The sequence below is a fragment of the Chelmon rostratus genome, chromosome 5 (assembly GCF_017976325.1).
Source record: "Chelmon rostratus isolate fCheRos1 chromosome 5, fCheRos1.pri, whole genome shotgun sequence".
Classification (NCBI taxonomy): Eukaryota; Metazoa; Chordata; class Actinopteri; order Chaetodontiformes; family Chaetodontidae; genus Chelmon; species Chelmon rostratus.
In genome coordinates, this window is record NC_055662.1 from 24819670 (window position 1) to 24844800 (window position 25131).

At 43.2% G+C, this 25131-nt stretch overlaps 3 protein-coding genes across 4 annotated transcripts; 1 reads left to right on the top strand and 2 right to left on the bottom strand.

Moving 5' to 3' along the window:
- Window positions 1-399: 399 nt before the first annotated feature.
- Window positions 400-4934, bottom strand: LOC121607298 (cytochrome P450 1A1). The gene is made up of 7 exons (XM_041938052.1): window positions 4653-4934; window positions 3955-4563; window positions 2672-2795; window positions 2457-2546; window positions 924-1047; window positions 761-847; window positions 400-682 (listed from the first exon to the last, which is right to left on the bottom strand). The coding sequence occupies exons 1-7, from the start codon at window positions 4920-4922 to the stop codon at window positions 400-402; spliced, it is 1587 nt and encodes a 528-aa protein (XP_041793986.1). The 5' UTR covers window positions 4923-4934.
- A 2920-nt stretch (window positions 4935-7854) lies between these two features.
- LOC121607310 (retinal dehydrogenase 1-like) lies at window positions 7855-14313 on the top strand. 2 transcript variants are annotated; one of them, XM_041938081.1, is made up of 14 exons: window positions 7855-7915; window positions 8880-9052; window positions 9926-10030; window positions 10318-10458; window positions 10576-10705; window positions 10798-10859; window positions 11118-11246; window positions 11416-11529; window positions 11616-11718; window positions 11999-12183; window positions 12297-12461; window positions 12557-12714; window positions 13021-13095; window positions 14166-14313. In XM_041938081.1, the coding sequence occupies exons 1-14, from the start codon at window positions 7855-7857 to the stop codon at window positions 14233-14235; spliced, it is 1671 nt and encodes a 556-aa protein (XP_041794015.1). In that variant the 3' UTR covers window positions 14236-14313. The 2 variants fall into 2 exon arrangements, with proteins under 2 accessions (XP_041794015.1, XP_041794017.1); XM_041938083.1 differs by lacking the exon at window positions 7855-7915 and having other exon boundaries at window positions 8957-9052; window positions 9926-10034; window positions 10322-10458.
- Window positions 14314-15111: 798 nt separating this feature from the next.
- tmc2b (transmembrane channel-like 2b) lies at window positions 15112-25093 on the bottom strand. Its single transcript, XM_041936476.1, has 20 exons — window positions 25048-25093; window positions 24880-24918; window positions 24238-24634; window positions 22522-22668; window positions 21461-21551; window positions 21281-21362; window positions 21065-21171; window positions 20878-20976; window positions 20111-20253; window positions 19879-20026; window positions 19507-19701; window positions 19232-19411; window positions 18727-18885; window positions 18372-18500; window positions 17984-18051; window positions 16920-17159; window positions 15854-15979; window positions 15641-15719; window positions 15428-15557; window positions 15112-15320 (listed from the first exon to the last, which is right to left on the bottom strand). The coding sequence occupies exons 1-20, from the start codon at window positions 25091-25093 to the stop codon at window positions 15112-15114; spliced, it is 2814 nt and encodes a 937-aa protein (XP_041792410.1).
- Window positions 25094-25131: the final 38 nt, after the last annotated feature.

Below are 25131 nucleotides of genomic sequence, written 5' to 3' on the forward strand. Positions count from 1 at the left end.
GTGTTTAACTGTGACTAATAGCTTAAGATAAAGGCTTTTAATGAGCGGCTGTTTTCATTTTTAATGTGGTGGGACAGGAAGGCGGAGGGGCCCTTTCAAAGTATGAGCACACAAGCACTTTGAATGACCCTCCATTGTCATAAAGATTGTGTCCAATACAAACATGAAGTTAGTTCATACTCAACAGTATTTCTGGCTGATTTCCAAAGTCTTACAAACACATTTTTACAGTTTTTTTCCCGTTTGTTGTTCATGTGGGTGCTTGACCATGCTCGCCAAAACAGAAACTTCAGCCGTTATTACGGTTAGCCAAATCTGGTGGCTAATAATAATGATGATAATTAGAATTTGTGTTGTGATGTTCATCATCCACACAGAACATAATTTGTTTTTGGCCTTCTAAAACCTGGAGGAGACAGAAATCCTGTACGGACGTGGTTTCATAGTTAGACCGAAATCGGTGCCGAGATCCAGCTCCTGCCCCAGGACATTTTCAATCTGCAGGCCGTGGAGCAGCGTGGTGAGGAAGACAAACATCTCCAAACGAGCGAATCCATCACCGAGGCAGCGCCGCTTCCCCATGCCGAAGATGAGAACCTTCTCCGTCAGCTCCTTGTGGAGGAGTCCCGACGGTCCCAGGAAGCGTTCGGGGCGAAATGTGTCCGGATCCCCCCAAAGATCACTGAAGTGAAAAAGATCAATAAAAGCAGGAAAAAACACTCTAAAGTCAAATTCAAAGCCTAAATGCTAGAACACTCACCTATCATGATTGACTTGATACTGGTTAATGAAGACACACGTGTCTTTGGGAATGAAGTATCCGTTCAGGGTGATGTTTCTCGTGGTGCTGAAGGGGAGAAAATATAATAATTACACAAACAGCTGCAAGCATGAGTAAAATGTAATCAAAGCTCCTGTCTTACCAGTGAGGAATGGTGAATGGGACGTATGACGCATGGCGAAACACTTCATATATGAACGCCTCCGTGAAAGGCATCTTGGGCTTGTCTGAAAACGTGGGCAGTCTGGCAGTGCCAATGTGGTCATCTGGAAAAATATTACAAATTTATGGAAAACCTCTTTTACAGCTCCAAAGTCTGACTTCTTTACGCTCCTGATTTAATCTGCATCTCAGTTTTTGTCCTTTGAAGGACCTGAAGACCAGGCTGACCTTGCAAAAACGCCTATATGTGATCACACGTTGAGCAGCAAACTTGGGCTCCATGTTCCATGATAGCTGATGACACCATGACAACCTGTGATCAACATGTCTAGGCCACATATAAGAACAAACACTGCTTTCCAGGCGTCTTTCAGACTCTATGAGTTGACTAGGCCGTTGTCTTGCAGTGAAGACTGAGGGGTTCAGCCCCTGAACTGGGATGCAGGTTAAGTCAGCGTTTGGCGAGCAGAGCCCCTGAAGTCGGGGTCTACAATGACACAAAATCACTCGTTAGCTGTATAGCAGATTCTTCTTCATAAAGTGTGCTCATGTTTCAAGTAATTGAATTCATGTATAAGGTTTCCAGTAAGGTGGTGAGGACGCTGCACGCAGAAGAATAAAAGCTTGATTTAAAATTAGTTGAGTAAGTGAAGAATGTCGGACTATGTGTGTTCAGTGCCTTGCGTGTTACGGCCTTTGTGTCGGCCTGGAACAACTCTCTAACCTTTCTTTCTTTCTCTGGCTATTTGTGCCTCCCTCTCCCGTTCTGATTCATCCTGTCTCCTCTTAGAGTCTCCCTCCCTCTCCCCCTCTTTCCCTCCCTCTCTCTGTGAAACTGCAACGTGCCTCAGAACAGACAGCACCAGTTCTGTCGACTCACAAAAGTAGCTCTGGCGTCAGCAAATTGGACTGATCTTTTGTGAGTTTCCCTGGTGGCTGTCGGAGTCTGTCTGTCCGGGGAAGGGCACTCGGTTTGGCCATTGTTGGGCTTTTATCATACCGATTGTGCCTGAAATTTTGATACTTCACATCACAGACGCCTGGCTATTCCTCTGATGGTGATACATTTGTCAGAGAGAGATGCTTTTCCACTTGTTTGTGTCCTTAAAAACATCTTTTACATTTTTTGAATAGTTTGTTTTGGCACATGTTTTAACAGTTAAGAGCGAAATTAAAATTAATATTAAGACCTCTCCTCTAAATTAGTACTTCTTTAATAATAAACCACCAGCCACCATCTTTGCTCATTAGTGATGTGTTAAAAATGAGCAACTGTCTTTTTCTGGACTATGAGTCATTGCACTGGAGACTGGACCGGCCCTCGCAACCGAGCATAGCCTGAATTCCTTCTCTTTAGATAAGATGCATGCAAAGATGCTCTGTAAGCACTGAATTTAACTTGCAGAATTCCCTAAATATATATAATATTTACCCTATATTGACAAATAAAAGGGAGCACAGGGCACGTTTTATGGACAGCAGAGATTGGTCATATTTAAACATAAGACTGCACCTATTTCCTGGTGTATTCTGTGCTGGATGTCAGGAAACTTTATCAGGTACAGCAGGCTCCACTGTAAACCAGCAATGATGGTGTCAAATCCTTCAGGAAATCACAAACAACACAACTGCAGTGAACAGAGAGCAATCACCTTCATCAATATGATCAATGCAATGTCATTACCAGCACCATTCATCAATAATAATATAAGTAAGATGTGTCTTAACCTGCTCCAAAGATGTCTATGACGCTGTGAATGATCTGAGAGTTGGAGAGCATCGACGTGTCCTTGCGTTCGTCTCTGTCCTCACAAAGTGCAATCAGAGCGTCTGTGATGTCCCGGATACAGTTCTGCAATCACACACACACACACACACACACACACACACACACACACACACACACACACACACACACACACAAAGGATATTTCACATTAATTATGTTGCTGTCTTTCTTATATCACTGTCATTATCATCACTGAAACATCAGCTTTATCTTTATCAGCTACTGGGTGATTAACAATCACGCACAATAGAACACAAATAGAGGTTCAGAGTTTTAAAAGCAATTATTATGGAAGAGACAGTAATCAGTTACGGTATGACGCGTGTCTTCCAGTGGGATGCTAATTCCTAATTAGAGTGCGTGCGAACATTTTAGCCACTCTGCACAAGAACAAAGATCCCTCCCAGGGAACTTGTTTGTTATTTTTTTGGCTACAGTTGCACTCACAGCTACTACTGTACGAGTGCAATGTCAGATTAAATAGTGGACGGCAAATTAGTGGGACAGATCTAAAGAAAACAACACTTACAGACGCGTTACCCGCCACACTAGCCTGTCCTGAAAATATTCTCTTTGTATTCGGTGATCGCTGCTACACACTGACTCAGGGTAAGATAATATTCATCAAACCAGTCACCAGTTGGTCGCTGTAATACATTATTAGAAAATTTAACAAACCACTGTATTTCTTTGAAATATCGATTTTGTATCGCATGTCCCTAAAAATTCTTTATTTTTCTTTGCATGATCAAAACACAACCTTCAATGTAATGAGTCACATTAGAACTCCTAAAATACTCATCTCGGAAGTGCAGAGAAGTTTTGTCAGTCAATAAATTTAGCATTTCTTTTGGTCTGAATAATTAATCAAAATATTGTCAAAATCACAGGATCTGCAACTTCTTGATAAAGTTAAAATACGTCACAACATTACTTTATAAATGAAGCCTTGTGATGCTGCAGAGATCCTCCAGCAAATAAATCATATTCCCCATATTTCCCTGATTTAACTGAAGATGCTTGTTTCATACAGACCCCTGCAAAAATCATTTTAATGTTTTTTCCAGTGAAAATTAAATGCAAAATTATCATTCCCACTAAAATCGTCACTTTTATCACGACATCTGTTAAAAACATCACGGTCCAATTTTTTTTGCACATCTTTCAGCCCGACTTTACTTTTTCAACTTCATTCCATTCAAACAAAATTCTGCCTCCTTACCTTATCAAAGGTGCTGATGTGCTCCTCAATGCTCCGCTCCATGAATCCGTTCATCCTGCGGATGTGCTGGACCATCTTCCTCAGAGACGGGCTTGGAACGTAGCGGAACACAGGGAAAAAGTCAGCCAGGTTCCCCGCTGCAAAGATCCTCAGGACCTCGTTGTTGATGTGAACGATAGTGAGGAACTCCTTGTCGTTGTAGTCGTACCTCTTCCCGAAACAGAGGGCACAGACGACATTTGCTACTGAGGTCACCAGGGGCATCACCGGATCTATACCCGCAGTATCTCCTTTAGCAGCGGCCTGTTCCCGAATCACCTCCACCATCTCAGCTGCCTCGGCGCAGACATGCTCCTCCAGCAGGCAGGTGGCTCCAGATCCTCTGGGGTCAGCCTGGGAGAAAGACCTGAGGGCATTTTTACACAGCTTCTTATGGAGCATCCACGCCGGCCCATACTTCTCACTGAAAGTCATACTGGTCCCGTTGGCTACGGCAGAAAAGGTGAACAGGTCAGGTCGGCCGGCAAAGGCTTCTCCCTGCCGAACCAGTGCCTGTCGTATGGTGGTGTATCCACTCAGGACAACAACAGTCAAAGAGCCCAGATGCATCTAGAGCAAAGGAATAAACAAATGACTAAATGAATAAACAAATACTTCACCCTCTGTCCAGCTAGAAAAACACATTTTCTTATTCATACCTTGAAAACATCGCCATACTGGAGCCTCAAGCGGGTCAGAGAAAGATGAATCTGGTCTCCCATCTGGAGCAGATTGCCGACAAGGGGCCACGGTGTGGGGCCAGGAGGAGGGGGATATTTTGTGTGGTCCAATTGGGAGTAGTGGTGGTGGCTCTTTCGGCCCCTGAGGGCCATCAAGAGGAGGGTGAGTAGACACAGAGCAACAGTGACACCAGACAGAGAGGCACAAGTGTTCTCCTTGATGGGCAGAGTCCCAAACGTCAGTCTCATCTTAGCAGGTAAACTGCAAATACTGAGAGAGAGAGAGACCGTCAAGACAGAAAAGGTGAAAGTTCATCAAATTACTTGAAATTAAGAAGTTCTGACTGCTGCTCAAAATATATAGAGAAGGATTTTTTCCCAGAAAGTAAGAAGTAGGCTCCTGAAAGAAAGAAGGAAAAATGAAGCAAAGAACACTCACCATGCAGGATCTTCTGTAACTAACAACGTAGAGAGCCAACAGGACCACAGAGAGCAGAGTAGAGACCAGAATACTGGCAGAAGTTTGAGGTCTGATCCTCAGGAACAGTCCGGGACGTCCCTTTCAGCAGTAGCCGGGCCCCCTGCAGAGGGAGCTGCTGTCCGCTCACAATAGAGAGGCGCACATGGCGAGAAACTTGGCTCAGGGTGACGGACGAGTCCGGGCCCGGCCAGCCAGTGACCGCATCGGCCCATTTGACCGCAGACCGGAACCATTCGCAACATGGGCCCCTCCTCTCCTGGTCCCTCTGTCCCTCACAAAGCTGGAGGCTGTTGGTTTAAAAAATGTTTTCAAGGGCTTATTATGAAATGTCTTTCAAATATACAAGGACAGCAAACACTGTCTGAGCTCTCTGACAATGCACAATCCGCTAACTTTAACTTTAACTTGTACAAAATAAAACAAACTGTTCTTCCTCCACCACTGGGTCACAACTTCTTTATGAGCAATGTAATTTCTGTAATGCATCACAAGGGGGCGCTCTCCATCTGCTTAGATTGACTTTATGTCTCGCAGACTTTGGACTAAGGTCATGCTCTCAGGCTGCTGTGGTTTGTCACTTTTAAGCTTTGCAGATGATGTAACTGTAACGGAGTTAAATGTGTTTGTGAAACGGCGATGATGAGGAGGAAGAGGAGGCGTTTGTGAAAGACAGAAAAGGAAGAAGTGAACCCTTTTTGGCACGAGCGTTCCGACAGCATTGAGCGGCCTGTTTGAAGCAGCGCCGCCCCCGCTGCCATGAATGAACACTTTTGTGGACAGAATAACAGGAACACCTCACAGTGCATTGCAATCCATTAAATAAATCATTTAAATAATAAAAGGTGAATGCACACGATCAACAATAAAAGATTTGTAAAAAGCTTCACAGTTAAAGGCTACAGTGTTCATGCAGCTGCTGGTAAAACCTGGAGTTGTGTATAATAACACTGTGAATAAATACATCTGGCAAAAACACATTGTATATTACAATGGGAACAGCACGTTTGTCCACCATTAAGAGAACTGCAAAGTCGCCCATCTATAATATAATAATTTAATATATGACAGATTTATTTCCCTTTTATTCATACTATTTCATATCATATATCTAATTAAATTTATCATTGCCCTTCGTTTCTCTCTTTTCCTTTCTCTCCTCTCTTTTTCCCACCTCCTCTCTTGTGCCTTCATCCCTCATTTCCCCTCTTTCCCTCCATGCCTGTATTACATCCTCCTCCCCTGTTCTCCCACTATCTCTCACTCTCCATCTCTCATTCCTTTCATTCTCCTTTCTCTCTTACTCTCCACCGAACCGTCAATTTAGCTCAGGCTCAACTGTGGAACACCCGGTGCTGTCAGGCCCAGCGACAGCTCCTTTGACCTGGTGGTCCACATCCTCTCCAGGCCGAGGCGGTCCGGTCTTGTCATTAGCCCTGGCAGACAGAGCCGAGACACACACTGACTCCGTGGAGCCAGACTAGATGCTGAGGTGTCTAGAAGGAGAATGTGTTGCTTATATTCAGACATTAAAGCAGGAACAGTCAGGCACACACAATGCTAAAAACTCGGTGACAATCACGCTCGATGTTTTAATCAGAAATGAGTTACAATTGCTGCACAAAATTTCTGCACGCATTTTTTAGAACTTGGACAAATGGCCTCTTAACTCTTCATCCAAACCTCACAACACACTGTATAACTCACCCAAACCCACTGCCTTCATAGCACATTAGTATGGGAAGATGGCTTTGCACTGCAGTTCTGCTGATCTTTCCATAGTTTAACAAGGGTTAATTACAGAGGTTGTGTAGTCCCTGTGGATAATTCTCAAAGGGATATGTGTGTGTGTGTGTGTGTGTGGTGTACAGCCAAGATGAAAATAGGCGCACCAGACAAAGTTATGTGATCACATTGTTCCCGGGAGACAGTGAAGCAGCAGGAGGGCCCTTGTCAAAGCAAACATCTTCCCAATTATGCTTGCAGCCTCCTGGACGGGCCTATCAGCTGCATGTGCTGCATTCAGTCACGAAGGCAGCAGGAGCAACGCAACAAGTGGTCATCGCCTGGAAGACTGAGAGTCTGGCCTAGGCAGCAGCAAAAAGAAAAATATTAATTCACTTACTAAGAGACAAATTCAGCTACTGTGAGGAGTGTCATAAATGTGCATACATCAAACACAATATGCACAGCAGGTCTTCATAAAGTTGGAATACATTAAAACTAGACACAGGCAGGCGGGTTAACGGTGATATTTTTATACTGTCACTAATTATTACTAGATGAAAAATAGCTACAAAAACAGGAAAAGCAGGATATGTAGTCAAAAAGTAAATAGTTAAAAAGTATTTCCTGACTCAAAACTGTTTATAATCAGTTTACAGAAAACATCAGTGAACAATACATAAAAACTAATTTCGCCTAAAATAACACATACTTGTGTTCATTGTCAGTAGCTTCTGTGCTTCGTGGTGACAGAAAGTGAGCGGTGCGCGCGCCTGCCTCGCGGGGCACGTGGGGTAAACTGGGATTGGCTCCGTCTGAACGGTGATTAGCGCGTGCAGCGGGACCCTCAGAGGACGGAGCGGAGGACTCCCGGTGCGACGGGACGTGATGCAGCCGTTTTGTGAGTGCGGCAGGTATATAAAGCTGCTCGGCGGGTCCGCGGCGCACTGACAGTGAGAGGAGGCGGACAGCTGCAGCATGCCGGTGACAGGAGCGGGAGCGCAGCACACCGGAGGCTCCTCAGCACCACCTTCCGCAGGTAACAGAGCTTTTTAAGACTTCGGAAGCTGTTACCACATTCAGTTTGCATCTGATGTAGATCCAAACATTATGCTCTGGAGCGGAAATAAACATGGAGCAGCAGCATTTAGTGACTGTGCACCACAGAGCTGGAGCACCACCTTTAAATCCAGATTGTAAATTTATATTAAATACTCACCACGAGCCATCTCTGTTTTTAACTTTTTGATTCCCTTTAAAAGGATTTCTGTTGTTTCCGTGCTGTTTTTTTCTTCTTTGTCTTGTGTTTTTAATGCGTCATGCACAGCACTCTGCTGTCTGAACTGTGTCTAAAAGAGTTTGTCAGTGTTTCATCTTTTGGTATTTTCTGATTTATTTAATGATGTAGTTCATGAATTATTGAAATATCAACAAAAGTCAGTAATTGCTAAAAACTAAATGTTTTGAATGGATCAGATTACAGGAAACAAACATTTCAGTTATTATAGACTGTGATTTGTTTATTTATCGTGTTTATAGTTTTCTGTTCCACCAATATTCTCAATCATCTCTTTTTCATCCCCCCACCCTTCATTGTTTCTTATAATCAAAGTTTAGACCTTTTTGGCAAACAAGCACACCTCTGGTAGTATTTGGATCCCGCTGTTGCCCGACTCTCTCTGTCCAAATGAGGTCAGTCCAGTCCACAGCTCAGAGCCAGCCCGACTTTACGGTGCCAGTCGTAACCCTTGACCCGGTGGTGTTACCCTGCTGACAATGCCAGTACCTCATTTGGCACAGTTTCTCTCCAGTGGGTTGGGATGGCAGCTTATGCACAGGGTTATGATGAAACACGAAAGGAGCTATTCTCAGTCAGCGATCCAGATATTAACTTTCACGATCAAAGCTTCACACACACATGCACTACAGTGTATGGGTAAACACACACACATGCACAAAAACAAGCCATGTGGACACTGGCTGCCATTTTTTTTCTTTTTCAGAGGGAAAGCATGCCAACATGAACTCCCAGCCCGACAACGGCCACCAGCAGCAGTCTGGCAACGGGTGCAGCCGCCAGGGTCCAACCCAGAACCAGAAACCACAGCCTGCAGATGGACTTGAGACGCAGGCCCTGCCCATGCCAATCCCAGACCCCCCCATTCAGTACACTAAGGTGAGCTGCACCAAACACCAAGAGTCAAAGAAATCAAGACTGAGCCAAGCCTGAGGAATGATCTGAGCTCCAGCTCATAGAGGCCAATTTAGCTACTGTAGGTATATAGACTTCTACATAATCCACCAAAAAGACACTCAGGATTTAAGGATTTTACTAGAAGATAAATGAAGCTCTGTTGGCATGTATTGGGTGTAGCACTGTGTGCAGAAAAACGCTCTGCAGAGTGATTCTTGAAGGTGTTTTACATCAGGAACTCAAGTCTTATTTTTATGTCTGATTTGAATTTTGAGTCACACACTGAAAAAACGAAAAAATGCATTTTCCTGCCTAACATATATCGTGTGGCAATTTTCTATCACTGTGTTGCTTTTTTTACCATAATAATAATGGACAGTGTTTATATGGTGCATCATCATGATAGTCAAAGTGCTTCAGTGAAGGGGGGAAGCTCACCACCAATGTGTAGCACCCACCTGACTGATTGTGAGTTTTATCATCTGGTCTGTATTTGGGTAAATCAACCTGATGTTGATAATTGGCTCAGCTGCCCTTTAATATGGTGCTGTGTGCCAATTTAGCGTTTTATGGTTTATATCAAAAATGAAATGAAAAATGTGGCGTGCCGGCTTGTAATTAGAGAAGAATGGAAACATGGTTTTAATAAGATGAAAAGAGACAGCATGCAGATGCACCTCATAAAAATATCAGAGCAGGCACAATGACTGCCACTAAACACAGGTTATTAACTTTATCAGGCTGAGAAGAGCTGATGCTCTGCACCGGGTGTTTACGATGGGCTTTGATCCACTCTGCAACACGTACCTGAAGAATCTGTTTCTGTTCATTTCTACTTCTGCTCTGGTGTCTCAGTTGTTCATCAATAACGAGTGGCATGAGTCCTGCAGCGGAGGAAAGATTCCAGTGTATAATCCTGCCACAGGGCACCTGCTGTGTGAAGTGGAGGAGGCTGACCCTGTGAGTATAATATAGATATTATACACTGAGTGTGCTTTTTACCTCTGTAGTGGCAGGAATTCACAAATGAAGGTGTTATGTTGTGAGTCTGAAGCGTTTTCCAACCTGGAAGAGGGATCCTGCCCTGTTAAGGGGTTCTGGGGTTTTTTTCCGGATCTGAATCGAGGGTCTAAGGATAGAAAATGTTCAGATTCTAAAGCCACTTCAGGCAAATTTGTGATGTTGGGCTGTGTAAACAAAACTCACTCGACTTTCGTGCCCACTTCCTACTCTGTAACCTCTTGTAGGAAGATGTGGACAAGGCAGTGAGCAGCGCCAGAGCTGCCTTCCAGACGGGGTCGCCATGGCGATCCATGGACGCCTCAGACCGAGGTCAACTCCTGAACAGACTTGCAGACTTGGTGGAGAGAGACCGGCTTCTGCTGGCAGTGAGAAACACACACACATGCAAAAAATCCTCAGTTTGAAATTTCTCCACAAAATTAGCAGTGAAACATCAATAGTTTATGACCATGACGTAATAAAGTAATAATTTTTATTTCTAGACGCTCGAGGCTCTGGACTCTGGCAAAGTGTTTCTCATGGCATATTTTGTAGATCTGATGGCCACAATCAAAACCTTGAGGTATTACGGTGGCTGGGCCGACAAGATTCACGGCAAAACCATCCCCGTAGGTGAGATGCCCACTTTTCAGTGCCGGTCTCACAGCTTTAAAATGATAGATGTGTTCAACGCTTTCATGAATTAACTATAAACGTGTTTTTAGATGGGGAGTATTTTACTTACACGCGACATGAACCCATCGGAGTGTGTGGTCAGATCATTCCTGTGAGTAGAAAAAAAAAAGAACACTTAAAAGCAAATGTTTGAATTCTGGCAAAATGCTTGAAATGTGTCACACGGTAAATTCATCATCATATTAATGCATTTAAACAGACGATTCTGAGGCCGTCAAAGCTTGTAGTGTAGCAGCTGCAAAGGAAGGACAAAAAATTCAGCATTTATTACAGACATTGTTATTAGTTTCACAGTAAAAGTTCCTCATGTTGTCGCAGCTCAAACATGATCGTGCTTTTTGGCCGACAGTGGAACTTCCCAGTGATGATGTTTGCGTGGAAGATTGCTCCCGCTCTGTGCTGTGGGAACACTGTAGTCATCAAACCTGCTGAACAGACCCCATTATCAGCGCTGCACATGGCTGCACTCATCAAGGAGGTACTTGGTTCATTATTGCCCCCCCCCCAACGATGATATAAGAACAAAGAGCATGTGGACAAAAGCCATAAAGTTTGAGAAATCGTGGAGACTGGCATGGCTGTAAAAGCAGAGAGGCCGCTCTCAGATTATGTGGTGGCTGTCTTTATATCTGTCATTCTGTGTTCAGGCTGGGTTTCCTCCAGGAGTGGTGAACGTGGTGCCAGGTTACGGTCAGACAGCAGGCTGTGCCATTTCCCACCACATGGACATCGACAAAGTAGCCTTCACCGGATCTACTGCTGTTCGTATCTGTTGAAGTGAATCTGCTCCTGTTTGTATTAACTCTTTCACTCCAATGTATCTCAAATTGTCATTATTGGTTGCCAGGTTGGGAAACTCATCCAGAAGGCTGCAGGTGACAGCAACCTGAAAAGAATTACACTCGAACTTGGTGGAAAAAACCCAAATATTGTCTTTGCTGACTGTGACTGTGAGTAGTTTTTGTTTTTACAGCTGGATTTCTTTATAGTTTGATTTAGTACCTTTTACATAAATGTTTCATTATTCTGCTTTAAAATGACTAAAAATGCAAAGGTTTACATAAAGCAAGCCTAAAAATGTATAAGACGACTATGCAGACTGTGCCACACTAACATACTATGTGCAACTCCAGCCATAAGAACACCCCAACAACTCCACTGCACCACCCCACTTACTTCCTGTCAGCAGTGTATCCGCAGCACTTCCATGTGAACCCGTCTGTCTTGCAGTAGAGTACGCCGTGGAGCAGGCCCACAGTGGTCTGTTCTTTAACCAGGGCCAGTGCTGTCTGGCTGGATCCAGGGTGTTCGTAGAGGAACCGATCTACGAGGAGTTTGTCCGCCGGAGTGTCGAGAAGGCCACATCCAAAGTCTTGGGAGACCCACTGCTGCCAGGAGTTGACCAAGGGCCACAGGTACAGGATACAGTCAGGCTGCTGTCTTTATGTGACAGTGGTTGGACAGTCTAATCATCTTCTTCATCTGCAGGCTAAATGCACAAAATGACTTGAGCGGTTGTTTTCTGCAGATTGACCAGAAGCAGTTTGATAAGATAATGGAGCTGATAGAGAGCGGGAAGAGGGAGGGAGCCACGCTGGAGTGTGGGGGGTCCGCGTGGGGCCAGCAGGGACTTTTCATCCAACCCACTGTCTTCTCAAACGTCACAGACGATATGCGGATCGCCAAAGAAGAGGTACTGTGTCGAAACACACGCCTGCACAGACACAAGCAGATGTCAAACACGTGTATCACATGTGTCCCGTCCCTCGTGTGCCCACTCTCTCTCAGATTTTCGGTCCAGTGCAGCAGATCATGTGTTTCCGTAGCATCCACGAAGTCATCCAGAGAGCCAACGCCACGCACTACGGCCTGGCAGCAGGAGTGTTTACCAGCGACATCGACAAAGCTCTAACGGTCTCCTCTGCTCTGCAGGCTGGCATGGTCTGGTAGGGATCAAATCCTGAGGAAAGTTCATCTTGTGGCTTGTGTGAATCTGCAAATCCTCACAGAAATTTACTTGCAGTTATGCCGATTGACCACTGAATTGACCTCAATGGAGTATGGCAGCAGAGAGCACTCTAGAGGCTGATATGCAGTTCCACCATAGAAACCAATGCATTAAAGAGAAAATTACTTTTTAGTAGCTGTCCACTGCAGTGACCGCTATGCACCAGAGGGTTAAAGTGGTATTAGACTTAAATAATAATGACTGATTTTACGTGAGCTCAAACTAATGTTTCTTCGTTTTGTAGGGTGAACTGCTACAATGCCATGAGTGCTCAGTGTCCCTTCGGCGGCTTCAAGATGTCTGGGAACGGCAGGGAGCTGTGAGTGACACCATTGTGTATTATGGTGGTGCAGGGGGGTACAATGAAGTGGAAGGTTTTTCAGTAAGAAAGAAAACCTTTCAAATTCAGTAAACGTCTAATTTCTGTCTTTACTACAAAGAGCTCTGTCCTTTACTTTTACTGTTATCGTTGATTTCTGGAGAATTATCTAGAAATAGAAACAGCTCAATTATTTTTGTGACCTTGATTCAGCCCTGAGTGCAGGTATCCTGATATATAGTCTTTTGTTTAGATGTTTAGATGATTTCCTTTTCTTATTTCGAAAAACTTGAATCTTTTAGTCTTAGAAACAAAAAAATCAGCACTCCAAAAATTGTTAAGAAAACATGTTCTGCAGAAACACTTTTCGAGACATTATTCAACAGCATCACTCAGGAACAGAAGGCAGATTGTGATCATCATTCATATTTGGTGTCACTAATCTTGGCTGTTCACCTTGAAACTGAGCTGACTGTAACAATCTCCTGTGCTGCAGGTTGAACGTGTGTGTGAAGCGTCCACGTTTTGCAATTTGTAGCTTTTGTACATTTGAAGCATTGTGGTCAACCACAAGCTCATTGGTTGTGCCAATTGAGCTTCAAGTGATTGTTGTTGCACCATGCGGTGAAGCTCTCTATCAGTCCTCTGCACTCATGGAAAAATAGTCTCTAAATGAAGACAGCATGTGTCTCACTGGAAATTATACACTGGAATCATACATGTCAATACAGTGAGAACTTCCATTTCATCAACAAATACAAGTGTCACATGAGTCTGGGCAGACGTAGATATAAACTGCAACCTGACTGGTTGGTGGAGGCATAAACCGTGAGGTGGTAATTCCAGCTTGTTTCTAAAGATCAAATATGTAAAGATGTTAAATTAAGGATGGTTATCCCCAGTGGATCTTACGCCCTTGCTTGCAGCAGCCTTTTTTACTCCATCCACCACAGCTACGTGCAGGTTGGTGTTTTGGTACATTACAACTTGACTGGAAAATGTGAAGAAACATTACCACAACTTCTTGCAGCAGTTGTTCCTGACATAATCTGTGTGTTCCTTCATTCCAGGGGGGAATACGCTCTGCAGGAGTACACCGAGGTCAAAGCGGTGACCATCAAAGTCTCCCAGAAGAACTGATCATGGCGTCGTATCACAGGACTGACTCTTCCCTTCCATCCAGCGTCTTCAGATCCTCCACACACATTTTGCAATACTCATATGGCGCCTCAGTGTTTTGAAGACGTCTGCTGTCACTCCATGAACATTTATTCCTCTCAGATATTTCTATTTTTTCAAACTCTTATCATTGTTGTGTCTCTTGATATTGCATCCATGTATCTGTGTTCCTCTAGTGTACTATCTCGGATGTATTTAACAGTTTAGTGGACTGCATGGTCTCTATAATAATAGTGTGTGGTGTGTGTTTTCTTAGTTTTGTCCCGAGGTAGCCAGTTAAATAGCACTTTGCCAGAAAAGAATTGTTTTAATAGGTGTCATACAAAAAATAGGAAGACATTTTCCATACTATTTACAGGGATTTCCAAATGAAATCAATAAAACTGTTGATCCATATTAATAACCAGTAACCTGATTGCAATGCAGTAAACATGATCATGCAACATATCTCTGTACAACAAGGTACTGCGCTTTTGTTGCAGTGATAAACAGTCGTATCTGTGTCCATTTACTTTACTCAAAGCCCCAAACTCATTTCCACCTCCAAACTGAGAACATTATAGGATTTCACTCTGTGAAAGGCTGTGATGTGACTTTCAGCGGTTAATTATACTTAATTAAGTAATTGGTGTGTTTAAAATAGTAGTTATGACCCTTTTCATTGAGGTAAAATGCTCATAACTGGATGTAAAATGACAATTTTTCATCAGACAACAATATTTGAATTGAAAAATAGGATAATTCTAGTGGCATCCTCCATATTTTTAACAATCCTTGACTTCACTGTTCATGTTACCAGACACTGGTTGTTGGTTGTGAATTGTAGGGATCAGAGTCTTAGTGCCTTGGAGGCCCACCTCGCCCTCTTCCTCTCCCAGGCCCAGGCTGAGGCCCACCGGCTCTCCCAGGAGGCCCTCTTCTTGGTCCTGGGGCGCGGGTCACAGGAGCTCTGGGGTTTGGGGCAGCCAGTGACACATCCTTTTGCAGATTAACCCCTTTTCCTGCTGTACCTGGCTTCATTTTGGGGGATTTGCTGCCTTTCTCAACTACAACATCTGAGAAGACAGATGGAGAGCAAAAAGAGCGGTGAGGACAGTCAGGTGCATGTTAGCTGGTAGCACATGTAATGAGGAATATGCCGGTGTGTGTGTACCAGGTGGAGGCGGCTCTTCCTCTGTAGGAGGCGGTATTAGTGACTTGTTTGGCAGCAGGTCCTCCAGGTCTTTCATCACTTGATTAGTGCTGTCTTTGTTGTTCCTGCGGTTCTTCTCCTCGTCTCGAGCCTAAAGTGTCCACCAATAAGCCAGACGGTCATTTGTTTGATTGAATCTTGAACAAAACAGAACAAGAGAACACTCATACTGACCATTTGCATCTTCCTTTTAAGGTCCATATTTGCTTGTTGGTATCCCTTCGACACTGCATTCAGGTAGTAGATGGCCAACCTGTTACACAGTAATATAAGTCTTTTAAGAGAAAGCCATCGTTAAAAGCACAACTGCTCAGACCAGATTCAGGTCATGCCCTCTAAGTTTAGTTTCTATGATTTACTTTCTACTGATATTTCAGTGATACTCACACCATGAGGAGGACAGCAGGCAGGATGAGTCCAGGGTTGGTGGCATACACAAAAATGTTGCCTATGAAAGATGGCAGATCCTTTTCTATAGTCTCCATGATCACGTCATACATCTTCTCCTGGCCACTGGGGGGCAAACATGGATCAAATACAGAACATTGTTTGTCGTAATGTAATGTAATCCCTTGTAATGTAAGGGAGCTTTAGTATGTTTAAGCATAAACATGACCTGCCAAGGAACTGCACATGAAAAGTTGTTTTAAGATTTAAACCTTTACAGCTAACTCTGGTACAATACATGTATTATTACTGTCATCAGTTGTAGTAGTGGTGGTGGTAATAGTAGTAGTAGAAGTACTAGTATTGTAAATGTTCACTTACATATAAAACTGAATCTGTGTTTCAGAGCTAGTGCAGGTCAACTGTCTACTACATCTGCATCATGTTAACCTTACTGCAACCCCATAGATATGTAAGAAATGTTCATCCTGTTGCAGAACCAAAACAGATCAATAAAAAAAACTGAAGCTGTTGTTGTTGGCTTACAGGAGGTAAGATCTACAGCCATAATAGCTGCTTTTGAGATTGTATAAACACAGTGGTGCTTTTGACAGCATGCTAAAATGCTGTCAGCCTGATGCTTAGCTGGTGTACTATGCTGCTAATTTAGCATTAGCATTCTAACGATTGCTAATTAGCACTAAACACAGTCCAGCCGAGGATGATGGGAATAGAATTCATTTTTATTTCACAGTATTATGTGAAAGCTTTGACCTGTTGGTGGTGCTAAAGGATTCATCCTGTAGCGTGAACGTCTGAACAAAATTTCATGACAATGCATCCAACATTTGTCATTGTCATCCTAAAATATTAAAAACAGCCAATGCATTTGAATAAATTGACTCTATAGGTTTGTTTCAGATGCACTGAGTTCATTAACTGACTAAACTACTTTTAACCTGCAGAAGAACTAATCCTCAACCGCCACAACAATCTAACTTTGTCGTATTAATTCATGTCATCTAGTACACCATTTCAGTCCTATTTGTCTCCACCACTTACTGACCTGAAAGGCCCACAGTCGAAGGACGGCGACAACGTCATGATAGTGTAGACGACAGGCAGCAGGCTGAGGAACAGCACGAGCAGCAACAGGCCCATGTAGAAGTTATTGGACCGTGAGGCTTTGAAGACTCGCTCATGGGGAACGTTGCAGCACATCACTGCCCAGCACTGGTAGTACATCGAGCTCAGGAGACGCAAAACGTTCAGACCCACCAGACCTGGAGCGTAAAATGCTCCCATCCTGAGGGAACCAAGAACACAGCATTATCGGCCAAGTTTGAACCAATCATTTACAGTAAATTCACTGAGTTTTCTAATTAGTGGTTTGACGTAATTATTTCTTTTGCAGCAGTTTGACTCCAGTGTCAGACAAATAACATCAGTCCACACCAGAGAAACAAATGCAAATTTAGTCTACAATTAGCAACATTAAAGCATGGGTTCTCAAAGTGTGGCCCGTGGACCAATAGCAGCCCTCAGAAACATTTTGTGCTGCCAGCAAATGTGACATGAAATGCATTTTAATCATCATCGGCGGATTTCAATGCTTTGACTTTCAATAACCTATATTCATTCAGCTCGGCTAACCGGCTACTGCATCAAACTGTGCCCCCTAACAAGCATCTGTCAGGTTAGGAATGACAACTAGCAAAAGGCCACTGGTTAGCTAGTGGCATCTAGCGAGGAATTATGTTCTGTCATCGGTGCTAGTGCTGTTTTTCTGATAAGTCTGCAGTTTAATGTGGAAGTGAGATAGAAAAGCCACCACTGAAAAAAAAAGGTTTTATCACTGAGATTGAGGTTTCAGGAAAAATGGATCAACTCTTATTTTGTCGGACCTCGGGAGAAAGATTAAGTGTTCTGCCTTATCTTTGGCTGCTCAAGGAATTTTTAATGTAAAACGTTATCATGAGACCAGAAATCAGAAATTCATGGGTTTTACTGTGTGCTCCCAGTCATATACTGGCTCCCTAAATTGGCACCATGTCAGAAAAAATTTGAGAACGCCTATATAAGAGTATCCCCAGAAAATGAAATCAAACACGCAGATGTGGAGTATCTCACCATATCATCCCTTGATTGAAGATGAGCCCCAACACATTGCCACTGATGTCAAACTCTCCGTATGAAGGCTGGAATCAACACAACAACATGATGAACATGCTCACCTGAATGAATAAAAACCAGCCTGAAACACTTTGCATTTGCTCCTCTCTCTGTCTCTCTCTCTCTGTAATTAAGTTCTCAATGCAGGGTCCTGTTTCACCGAATGTTAGGGATCAGCTGTCTCGCTAGATGTCATTGTATGGTATCAGGTTGACTTGGCTCCAGAATGGGTAAAAAGAAAATATAACTAATTAATTACATAATTTAACCAAACAAATAAAAACAAGTACACACAATGCACACACAGAGACAGCGTGACCCACTGACACAAACTGTGAATACTCACAAATCCAGCCTCCAGGTCCCAGCACCAGCAGTAGTTCAGGAAGCGAACAATGACAGCTCGCACAAAGTCACCAATCAGGATGGTCAAATAGGTCACCTGAATGTCCGACACAATCAGCTTCACAAACTCCTGCACAGCATTAGAAACCAACAAGAAAAGAAGATTAAATTAAGCACAAATAAAAACTGGCCTGGTGTTATGAGACAGTTGGTCTCTTCTGTCTGATTCAGTGGAGTAAGGAAGGTAAAGCAGCATTATTCCAGCTGTGAAAGCTACCAAAACTGTAGGCTTCTGTGTCTGCACCAACACTTTGTCATCATTGGACAACAGTCCACAATATAATGCCACTACTGACTATTCCCACTGCGGTCTCCCAGCAGGGTCCTCTGATGACATCTGCTGGGTGCACAGCTGGAGGAGGCACATCTGTCGTGTTGAAGTAGGAGCTGTAGTTGGTGTAGTACTCATTGAAAGCCCATTCAGTGGAATTCTTGATTGCCTTCTCGCTCTCCAACTAAACAACAGAAAACATATCGAAGCATAAACTCAAGGTAACATAAACATTATTTTTGTAGCACAGTTCAGGGAAATATGCGGTTTACAGCCTGTATTTAAAGGAATAGTTCTACATTTTGGGGAATGCTATTCTATTTCTGATGGAGAGTTGGAAGAAAAGACAATACTGCTCTCATATCTGTTCTTTAAATATGAGCTGGTTAGCTTAGCTTATCTAGAGACTGGAAACTGAGTTAAGACAGCAAGGGGCTTGCACTTTCAGTGAAGGTTCTTGCCATGGATATAAAGAGGATTGTACAAATACAATGAAAGCACACCTGCCCATAGAAGCATATCTGCTATACCTTGGCAGTAACCTCATCAAACAGGGCGAAGAGGAAGGTGTAAAGGTTTCCCAGGAAAAGGGCAAAGATTCGTCCCAGCTGCCACTTGAGGGCGATACGAGGGTGATAATCCTCCAGTTCTGCGATGGTTTCAAACAGAGGAGGACACACCAGCCCCAGCAGAGACATCACAAACTCCACCTGAGACATCGGACGAGTGAGAGTGTTACTAATCTCATTTTTCGCCCTCATTTTCAAGCCTGAACGCTGAAAACAAATGTTTAATGTCAACCTGCCTCGTTCTTTTCAAACCACGAGAGATTTTCTTTATTCATATCGGCAAAATCCTGAGAACGCTTCACCACAAAGTAGATGAGGTATCCGCTGCCCCCGAGGCAAGACGTGATCAGAAAGTTTGCCAGAACCCTGAGGAACCGGCGCAGATGGATGTTCTCATCTTTCTGGTTCTCCTGCTCATCCACTATGGATTCCTACATCGGGCAAAATTAGACAGTTTAATGGAACAAAGTTGCTTGACACAAAACTTTCTTGTTACTTATTACATCTGCATGTTGTTGCAATTTTAATGTCTCAGACCCACTGCTGTCACGTTGCAATGCTAGTCCACCAACACAAATACACACACACACACACACACACCTGCTAACCTTGAAGCTGGTGGTGATGGAGGCATACTTATTGTCTGCAGTCTCAGGGTTTCCAATCAGGTAGTCCCAGCTGGTGAACATCTTCCAGCTGAAGGTGAACTCTCCCTCCTCCGCCCCATCTCCTCCTTCATTTGCATTACGTGCCATCCTGAGAAACGAATCAGGCCGTAAAAAATAGGCGAAAAACACTCAAACATCTCCATCCTTCTGTGATGTGTGTGTCTTGCCTTACGTTCTTATGACAACCATCAGACTGTATCCAAAGATGCCAACTCCCACCAGCAGGTACGACAGCGGGAGCCTGAACTTTAGGACCCCGACTGTTGGCTCATTGTTGTAGTACCCGTAGAACAAAAAGGAGTACTTGCAGTACCCCTGTTGAACAGGTATACCAAGACACACTCAGACTTACAGACACATTTTACAACAAATTGCACTTTTGTTAACAAGACTAAGAAAAATGTGGCAAATAAAACAGCAACATTTTGTTCAAATCTTGATTTGACAAGACATCGATGAGTCAACAGTCATGCCAGCAAATCTGTGAGGTTGTGCTGCAGTAGTACCTTGAGCTAAATGCTAACATTTGCGTGCTAGCATGCTTACAATGGCTGTGCTAACCAGCTAGCATTTGCTAATGAACGTTAAGTGAATGGGAATATCACAGTGTCGGACAAAGTGAAATTTTGACCTGAAGATGGCGCTAGAGGAAAAGTCAGAGCATCACCAAAGTCTTTAGGATTCATCCTCTGGGGAACATGAATGTCTCTACAAATGCAATAGTAATACATCCAATAGTTGTTGAGATATTTCAGTCTAGATGGAGGTGGTGCACTAAGCGAGAACCAAGCTGTAATGTGTTTAAAGCACAGCTTATCTATAGGACACCATGTCTTTTTTTTTGTACTGATTTGTTTTAACCACCTATTAGAAATGTCATCCACCTGTCTTATTCACACAGTCAGTCATGATCATGATAAATAAAGCTGAGATCCTCACTCCAAAGTCAAAGAGCACAGAGTAGTCCATGGCTGTGTCCTGCTCCTCTCGGGGCACAGTTTTCCTGGGAATGGAGCCATAGGGAAGACCCATCAGAATCTAAACACAGAGGAGAGAGGGGGGAGGGCTGAAAACATGCAGTGCAACATCAGGCATCACCTGCTGACATCTATGAGAAAGTCTGTACCTCAGGCAGCATCACCAAGCCAAACATGAATCCAAACAGGACCAGATTCAGACCGTACATCCACCTCAGAAAAATAAAGTAGGATGCAACAGATGATCCGAAGTGACCTGCGATCAGGAACAGAACAGGATGTGGAAATTTAGTGACACCTTTTGAGGAACAGGAAGGCAATGGCTCAGTACTTATTTTTTCAGATAATGTCAAAGTGGTACCAACTTTCTACTTCCTTGATCTTCCTCTCCCATGGTATACAGGCTGTTTTGAAGTTATCAAAGTCACGTTTAAACTTGATAAGTTTCTGAAATTTAAAGTTTAAAGTGGTTATTTCCACAAAAGCATCATCATTACAAACTGTGCATCGTCATAGCTTTGAGCGCTGCAAAATGAGCAAATTACCTTCGCCATCATGACTTTGAATGCATACAGCTTCCTGCCTCTCCCTTTCCCAAGAGCTCCTTCAAATTTTTCGACGAACTCCTGAGCCTCCCTATTCGACCAATCAGAGAAACATCCACCAACGAACGCAAGTGAGCAACATGCAACTGAAAATGATCTTCCTAACTAAAATGAATTAGTCAGTGGCGACAGGGTCGTACTGATTGATGGTACATTGTATATGGTAAGAACATCAGGAGGGAGACTTGGCCAGCAGCAGGTCACTCAGCCACAACAACATGCATTAAACAGTGTCAAGCTCATGAAAAAGTCAAAGCAGCTCACCTATCGGTTCCCTTGCTTACACTGATCTGTACATAGAGATACATACACACTGAGTACACGCACAGTAACCTACAAAACTCGCAGCCTCGGCCCTGGCACAGCAGGTGGTAGTGTTTACGGTCCTATCACAATGAGAGGAAGATGTCTAACAGGCTGAACTGCAGCCAGCTTTGTGCTGCAGAAGGCTGCTGCTGCACATTTTCCTGTGATTTACAGGCAGCTGACTTCTCACAGAGTGGAGATGTGAATAAACATGTGAATGTGGTGAATATCTGCCTGAATCTAATCATTTTCAGGTCTCCAAAGGCTGTGATTTGGTGTTGAGTGCTTTTATCTCTATGCAGAATTAAGCTTGTCTAAGAAAATGTGTTAATCAGGCATGCTCCACCTCAAACGTCTTATATGTGTCTGACCTCTGACCTTTAAAAGCATCTACTTTGTGTTTGTCCACAGTAATTTTGACTATCCATAGAGCACAGCACCGATAAAGTGAAGTACCAAACAGCTAAAGTAGCGGTGAACCAGTTTTAATAATGCATGATCAACATCACATGTACATGACATGAGTGATGGTAGGTATTAAGGAAAGCATTTGTAAGAAAAACAAATGTGCAACAGGCAAAATGCCAAAATAAAACAAGCTTAAAGAACAAAATGCAGCAACAACCAGAAATGACAGAAATCACAAGCAAGCAGGCAGAGGATGCGTCACAGGTTTGCCTCTGGTTTGTTTTTACTTGAGCACTACGAGCCTCCTCTTCATGCGCCAGGGTTGGTTCCTTAATGTGGCGATCACCTTCTTCTTCTCCTCAACCTGCTCCTTTAGGGCTTCGATCTCTCCCTCCGACAGCGATTCTCCGTCAGAATCAGAGGAAGAAGAAGAGCTGATAAAGGGAAAGATGTGTCACCTGGCGTGGCTTTGACAAGGCGCTGCAGGAGCCAAATGCAAACCTCAGACAGCAACACCAAAAAAATTAAAAACCTCATTTTGCTTCTCATCTGTCTGTAAGTGATGAGCGATTTTACAAAACAGAGGGAAGCAGTGAAACTCTTAAAAATGCATTCACATTAGAAGAGAAGAAAGTTTGTTTTGTTGTTGGTTTTATCTTTATTTCTATTTAAAATCACTTTGGGGCTCCATCATTTCTGTACACAGTATTCCGTTTTGCATATATTGTTGTATTGAGCTATTGTGCATGTCATGCCATACTGTAAGTTATTCAAGATAGTTTCATTATGATCATTTTTTCCTATAACTGCAAAAATAATAGCATTCCCAACATCAGCTTTAATATGTGTTTGGTGCTAATTAGCAAAATTAGCATGCTAATCTGATGCACAAAGCTTGCAAACATAGGCGCATATTATGTTAACATGCTAACATTAGGATTTAGCTCAGAGCACAGTCTCAAAGAGGGCTTATACTGTAAGGGGTGAGTTTTGCTAAAAAATAAGTCGTTTTTGTGACATGTTTGACCACATATGAGAGCAAAAATGTTCAAAGTTGCTCTGCTGGCCTGTCACAGGGTGAAGTGGGTGTGAAGTGGTATGTTCAGTTTAAAAAGGCATTAAAATGGTCGGGAACAGCCTGACATAAGCTGACGTTGTTCTGAAGTCGATCAACCATCTGACAAACGGGTCGGATGGAGTTTGCTAGCAGCTTAAGTCATGTACAGTCTATTGCTGTATATTTGTGTTTTTAGCTCACTATTTCTCAGCCTGAATTGTTGTCCCTGACAGCTTTTCATACGACCACATGGGGGCGCAAAAGTATAAAATTTTCAAATAGAACACCATGGCTTTAAAATCAGCTTTCAAACTTATAGGCAGCAGGTGGAGGTCGAAAGCCTTGCATCACAAAGTTTCTTTTACCTTCCACACAGAACTTTGTCAAAACGTTTTTGAAAGGTTCAACACAAATTAGGTTATATTAAATTACTTTAACGTGCAGGTTTAATGGATGGATTTGAATTCTGCAACAAAAAGTCAAAACCTTTCTTGACACTGTATAGCCAGGACTCAGCAAACGACCAAACTCTCCCAATGAAACCAAACGTCCCCCGCTGGGGATCAATAAAGTCGATCTTATCTTATCTTAAACAGTAGCGGCAGTGCCTCTGGGCATTTGTTGCCTTTGTTTTAACGCAGCAGTAAATAATGGATGAACAAATGAGACTACACCATCCATCACAGGCCAAAAACCTTCTTCATCATAACTGATATTTGTGCACTTTTGTGAAACAGCTGATCGGATGATGATATAACCTTTTCTCACGTACTCACACAAAGAACACCCCAATAAATCATTAAGTTATTTTACACTGTGCTGTGTTTCGTCTCCCTGAGTTTAAGCCACAGATCACCAGAGTCTGTCGGGGGTCGAGTGGAGAAGGCCCGTACAGGTGTGTGGTGCATGCAGGTAAGTGAGAGACAGCTCTCAGAGAATACTGCACCTGCTCATCTTCCCATTCTTCTTTTTCTTGTCCTTTTCACCACCTTTATCCTTCATCCCTTCTTTCCCTTTAACATTTCCCTTCTTCTCCTTATTCTTTTCGTCTTTCTCCTGTTTGGACTCCGCTTTGCCTCGTTTTTTCCTCTTCTGCCGGTCTTCCTCGCTCTCCTCATCGCTCTCCTCCTTCGCGGCTTTCCTCCTGGAGGCTTTTGAGCCCTTGCTTTTCACACTCCGACTGTCCTCCTCGTCGTCTTCATCGCTGTCCCGGGGTTTGGCCTTCTTCTTTCGTCCTCTTTTCCTTGGTGCCTCATCCTCATCCTCATCATCCTCCTCGTCATCGCTGACTCGTTTGGCTTTACGTTGTGCTCTTCTGTTTTTAGCTCTCCTCCTGGCTTCATCTGAGACAAACACACAGTAGAGAAGTAGCTCAAAGTGTTTGCAACAGTGATATTACTCTTTTAAAAATTTGTAGCTGATTGAAAAGAAAGAAAGAAAAATGATCAAGTATGAACTGTGAAATTATTCCGGCCAGCCTCTAAGGAAGCGGAAACTCTGAAGAAAACTGACAAAAGAGGGACTAATATTACTCAATTGAACTGCTTCTCTGATAAGAAGTAAACTAAAATTGTTACTGGTGACTCACCTTCACTTCCACTGTCTATAGCATCCACCTCCATCCCAACTGTGAGCATGAAATAAAAATCCACACACAGATTAAAGGATGCAGATATGAACCACTTAAGAATGACTTGCTCCTAATATAATCAAAAAGGTAAGTTTAAGGTCGAAAATGAAAAAAAACTCTCCTCACCATCTTCAACCTTAATGACGGCATCGTTCTTCCTCTTTGGAGGCATTTTGCTGTGTGTCTTTTAGTTACGTCGGTCCTCCTCTT

Excerpts from the sequence above, each read along its gene's own strand:
- LOC121607298 (XM_041938052.1), bottom strand. The coding sequence starts at position 4,922 with ATGAGACTGACGTTTGGGACTCTGCCCATCAAGGAGAACACTTGTGCC. Across the intron at positions 4,564-4,652 it reads AGTATGGCGATGTTTTCAAG|ATGCATCTGGGCTCTTTGAC; the intron begins GTATGAATAAGA and ends CCTTTGCTCTAG. Across the intron at positions 683-760 it reads TATCAAGTCAATCATGATAG|TGATCTTTGGGGGGATCCGG; the intron begins GTGAGTGTTCTA and ends TTTTCACTTCAG.
- LOC121607310 (XM_041938081.1), top strand. The coding sequence starts at position 7,855 with ATGCCGGTGACAGGAGCGGGAGCGCAGCACACCGGAGGCTCCTCAGCA. Across the intron at positions 10,031-10,317 it reads AAGTGGAGGAGGCTGACCCT|GAAGATGTGGACAAGGCAGT; the intron begins GTGAGTATAATA and ends AACCTCTTGTAG. Across the intron at positions 10,706-10,797 it reads CGGCAAAACCATCCCCGTAG|ATGGGGAGTATTTTACTTAC; the intron begins GTGAGATGCCCA and ends ACGTGTTTTTAG.
- tmc2b (XM_041936476.1), bottom strand. The coding sequence starts at position 25,093 with ATGCCTCCAAAGAGGAAGAACGATGCCGTCATTAAGGTTGAAGATG. Across the intron at positions 20,977-21,064 it reads GCTTGGTGATGCTGCCTGAG|ATTCTGATGGGTCTTCCCTA; the intron begins GTACAGACTTTC and ends CTCTGTGTTTAG. Across the intron at positions 18,052-18,371 it reads GGGACCTGGAGGCTGGATTT|CCTTCATACGGAGAGTTTGA; the intron begins GTGAGTATTCAC and ends TGTTGATTCCAG.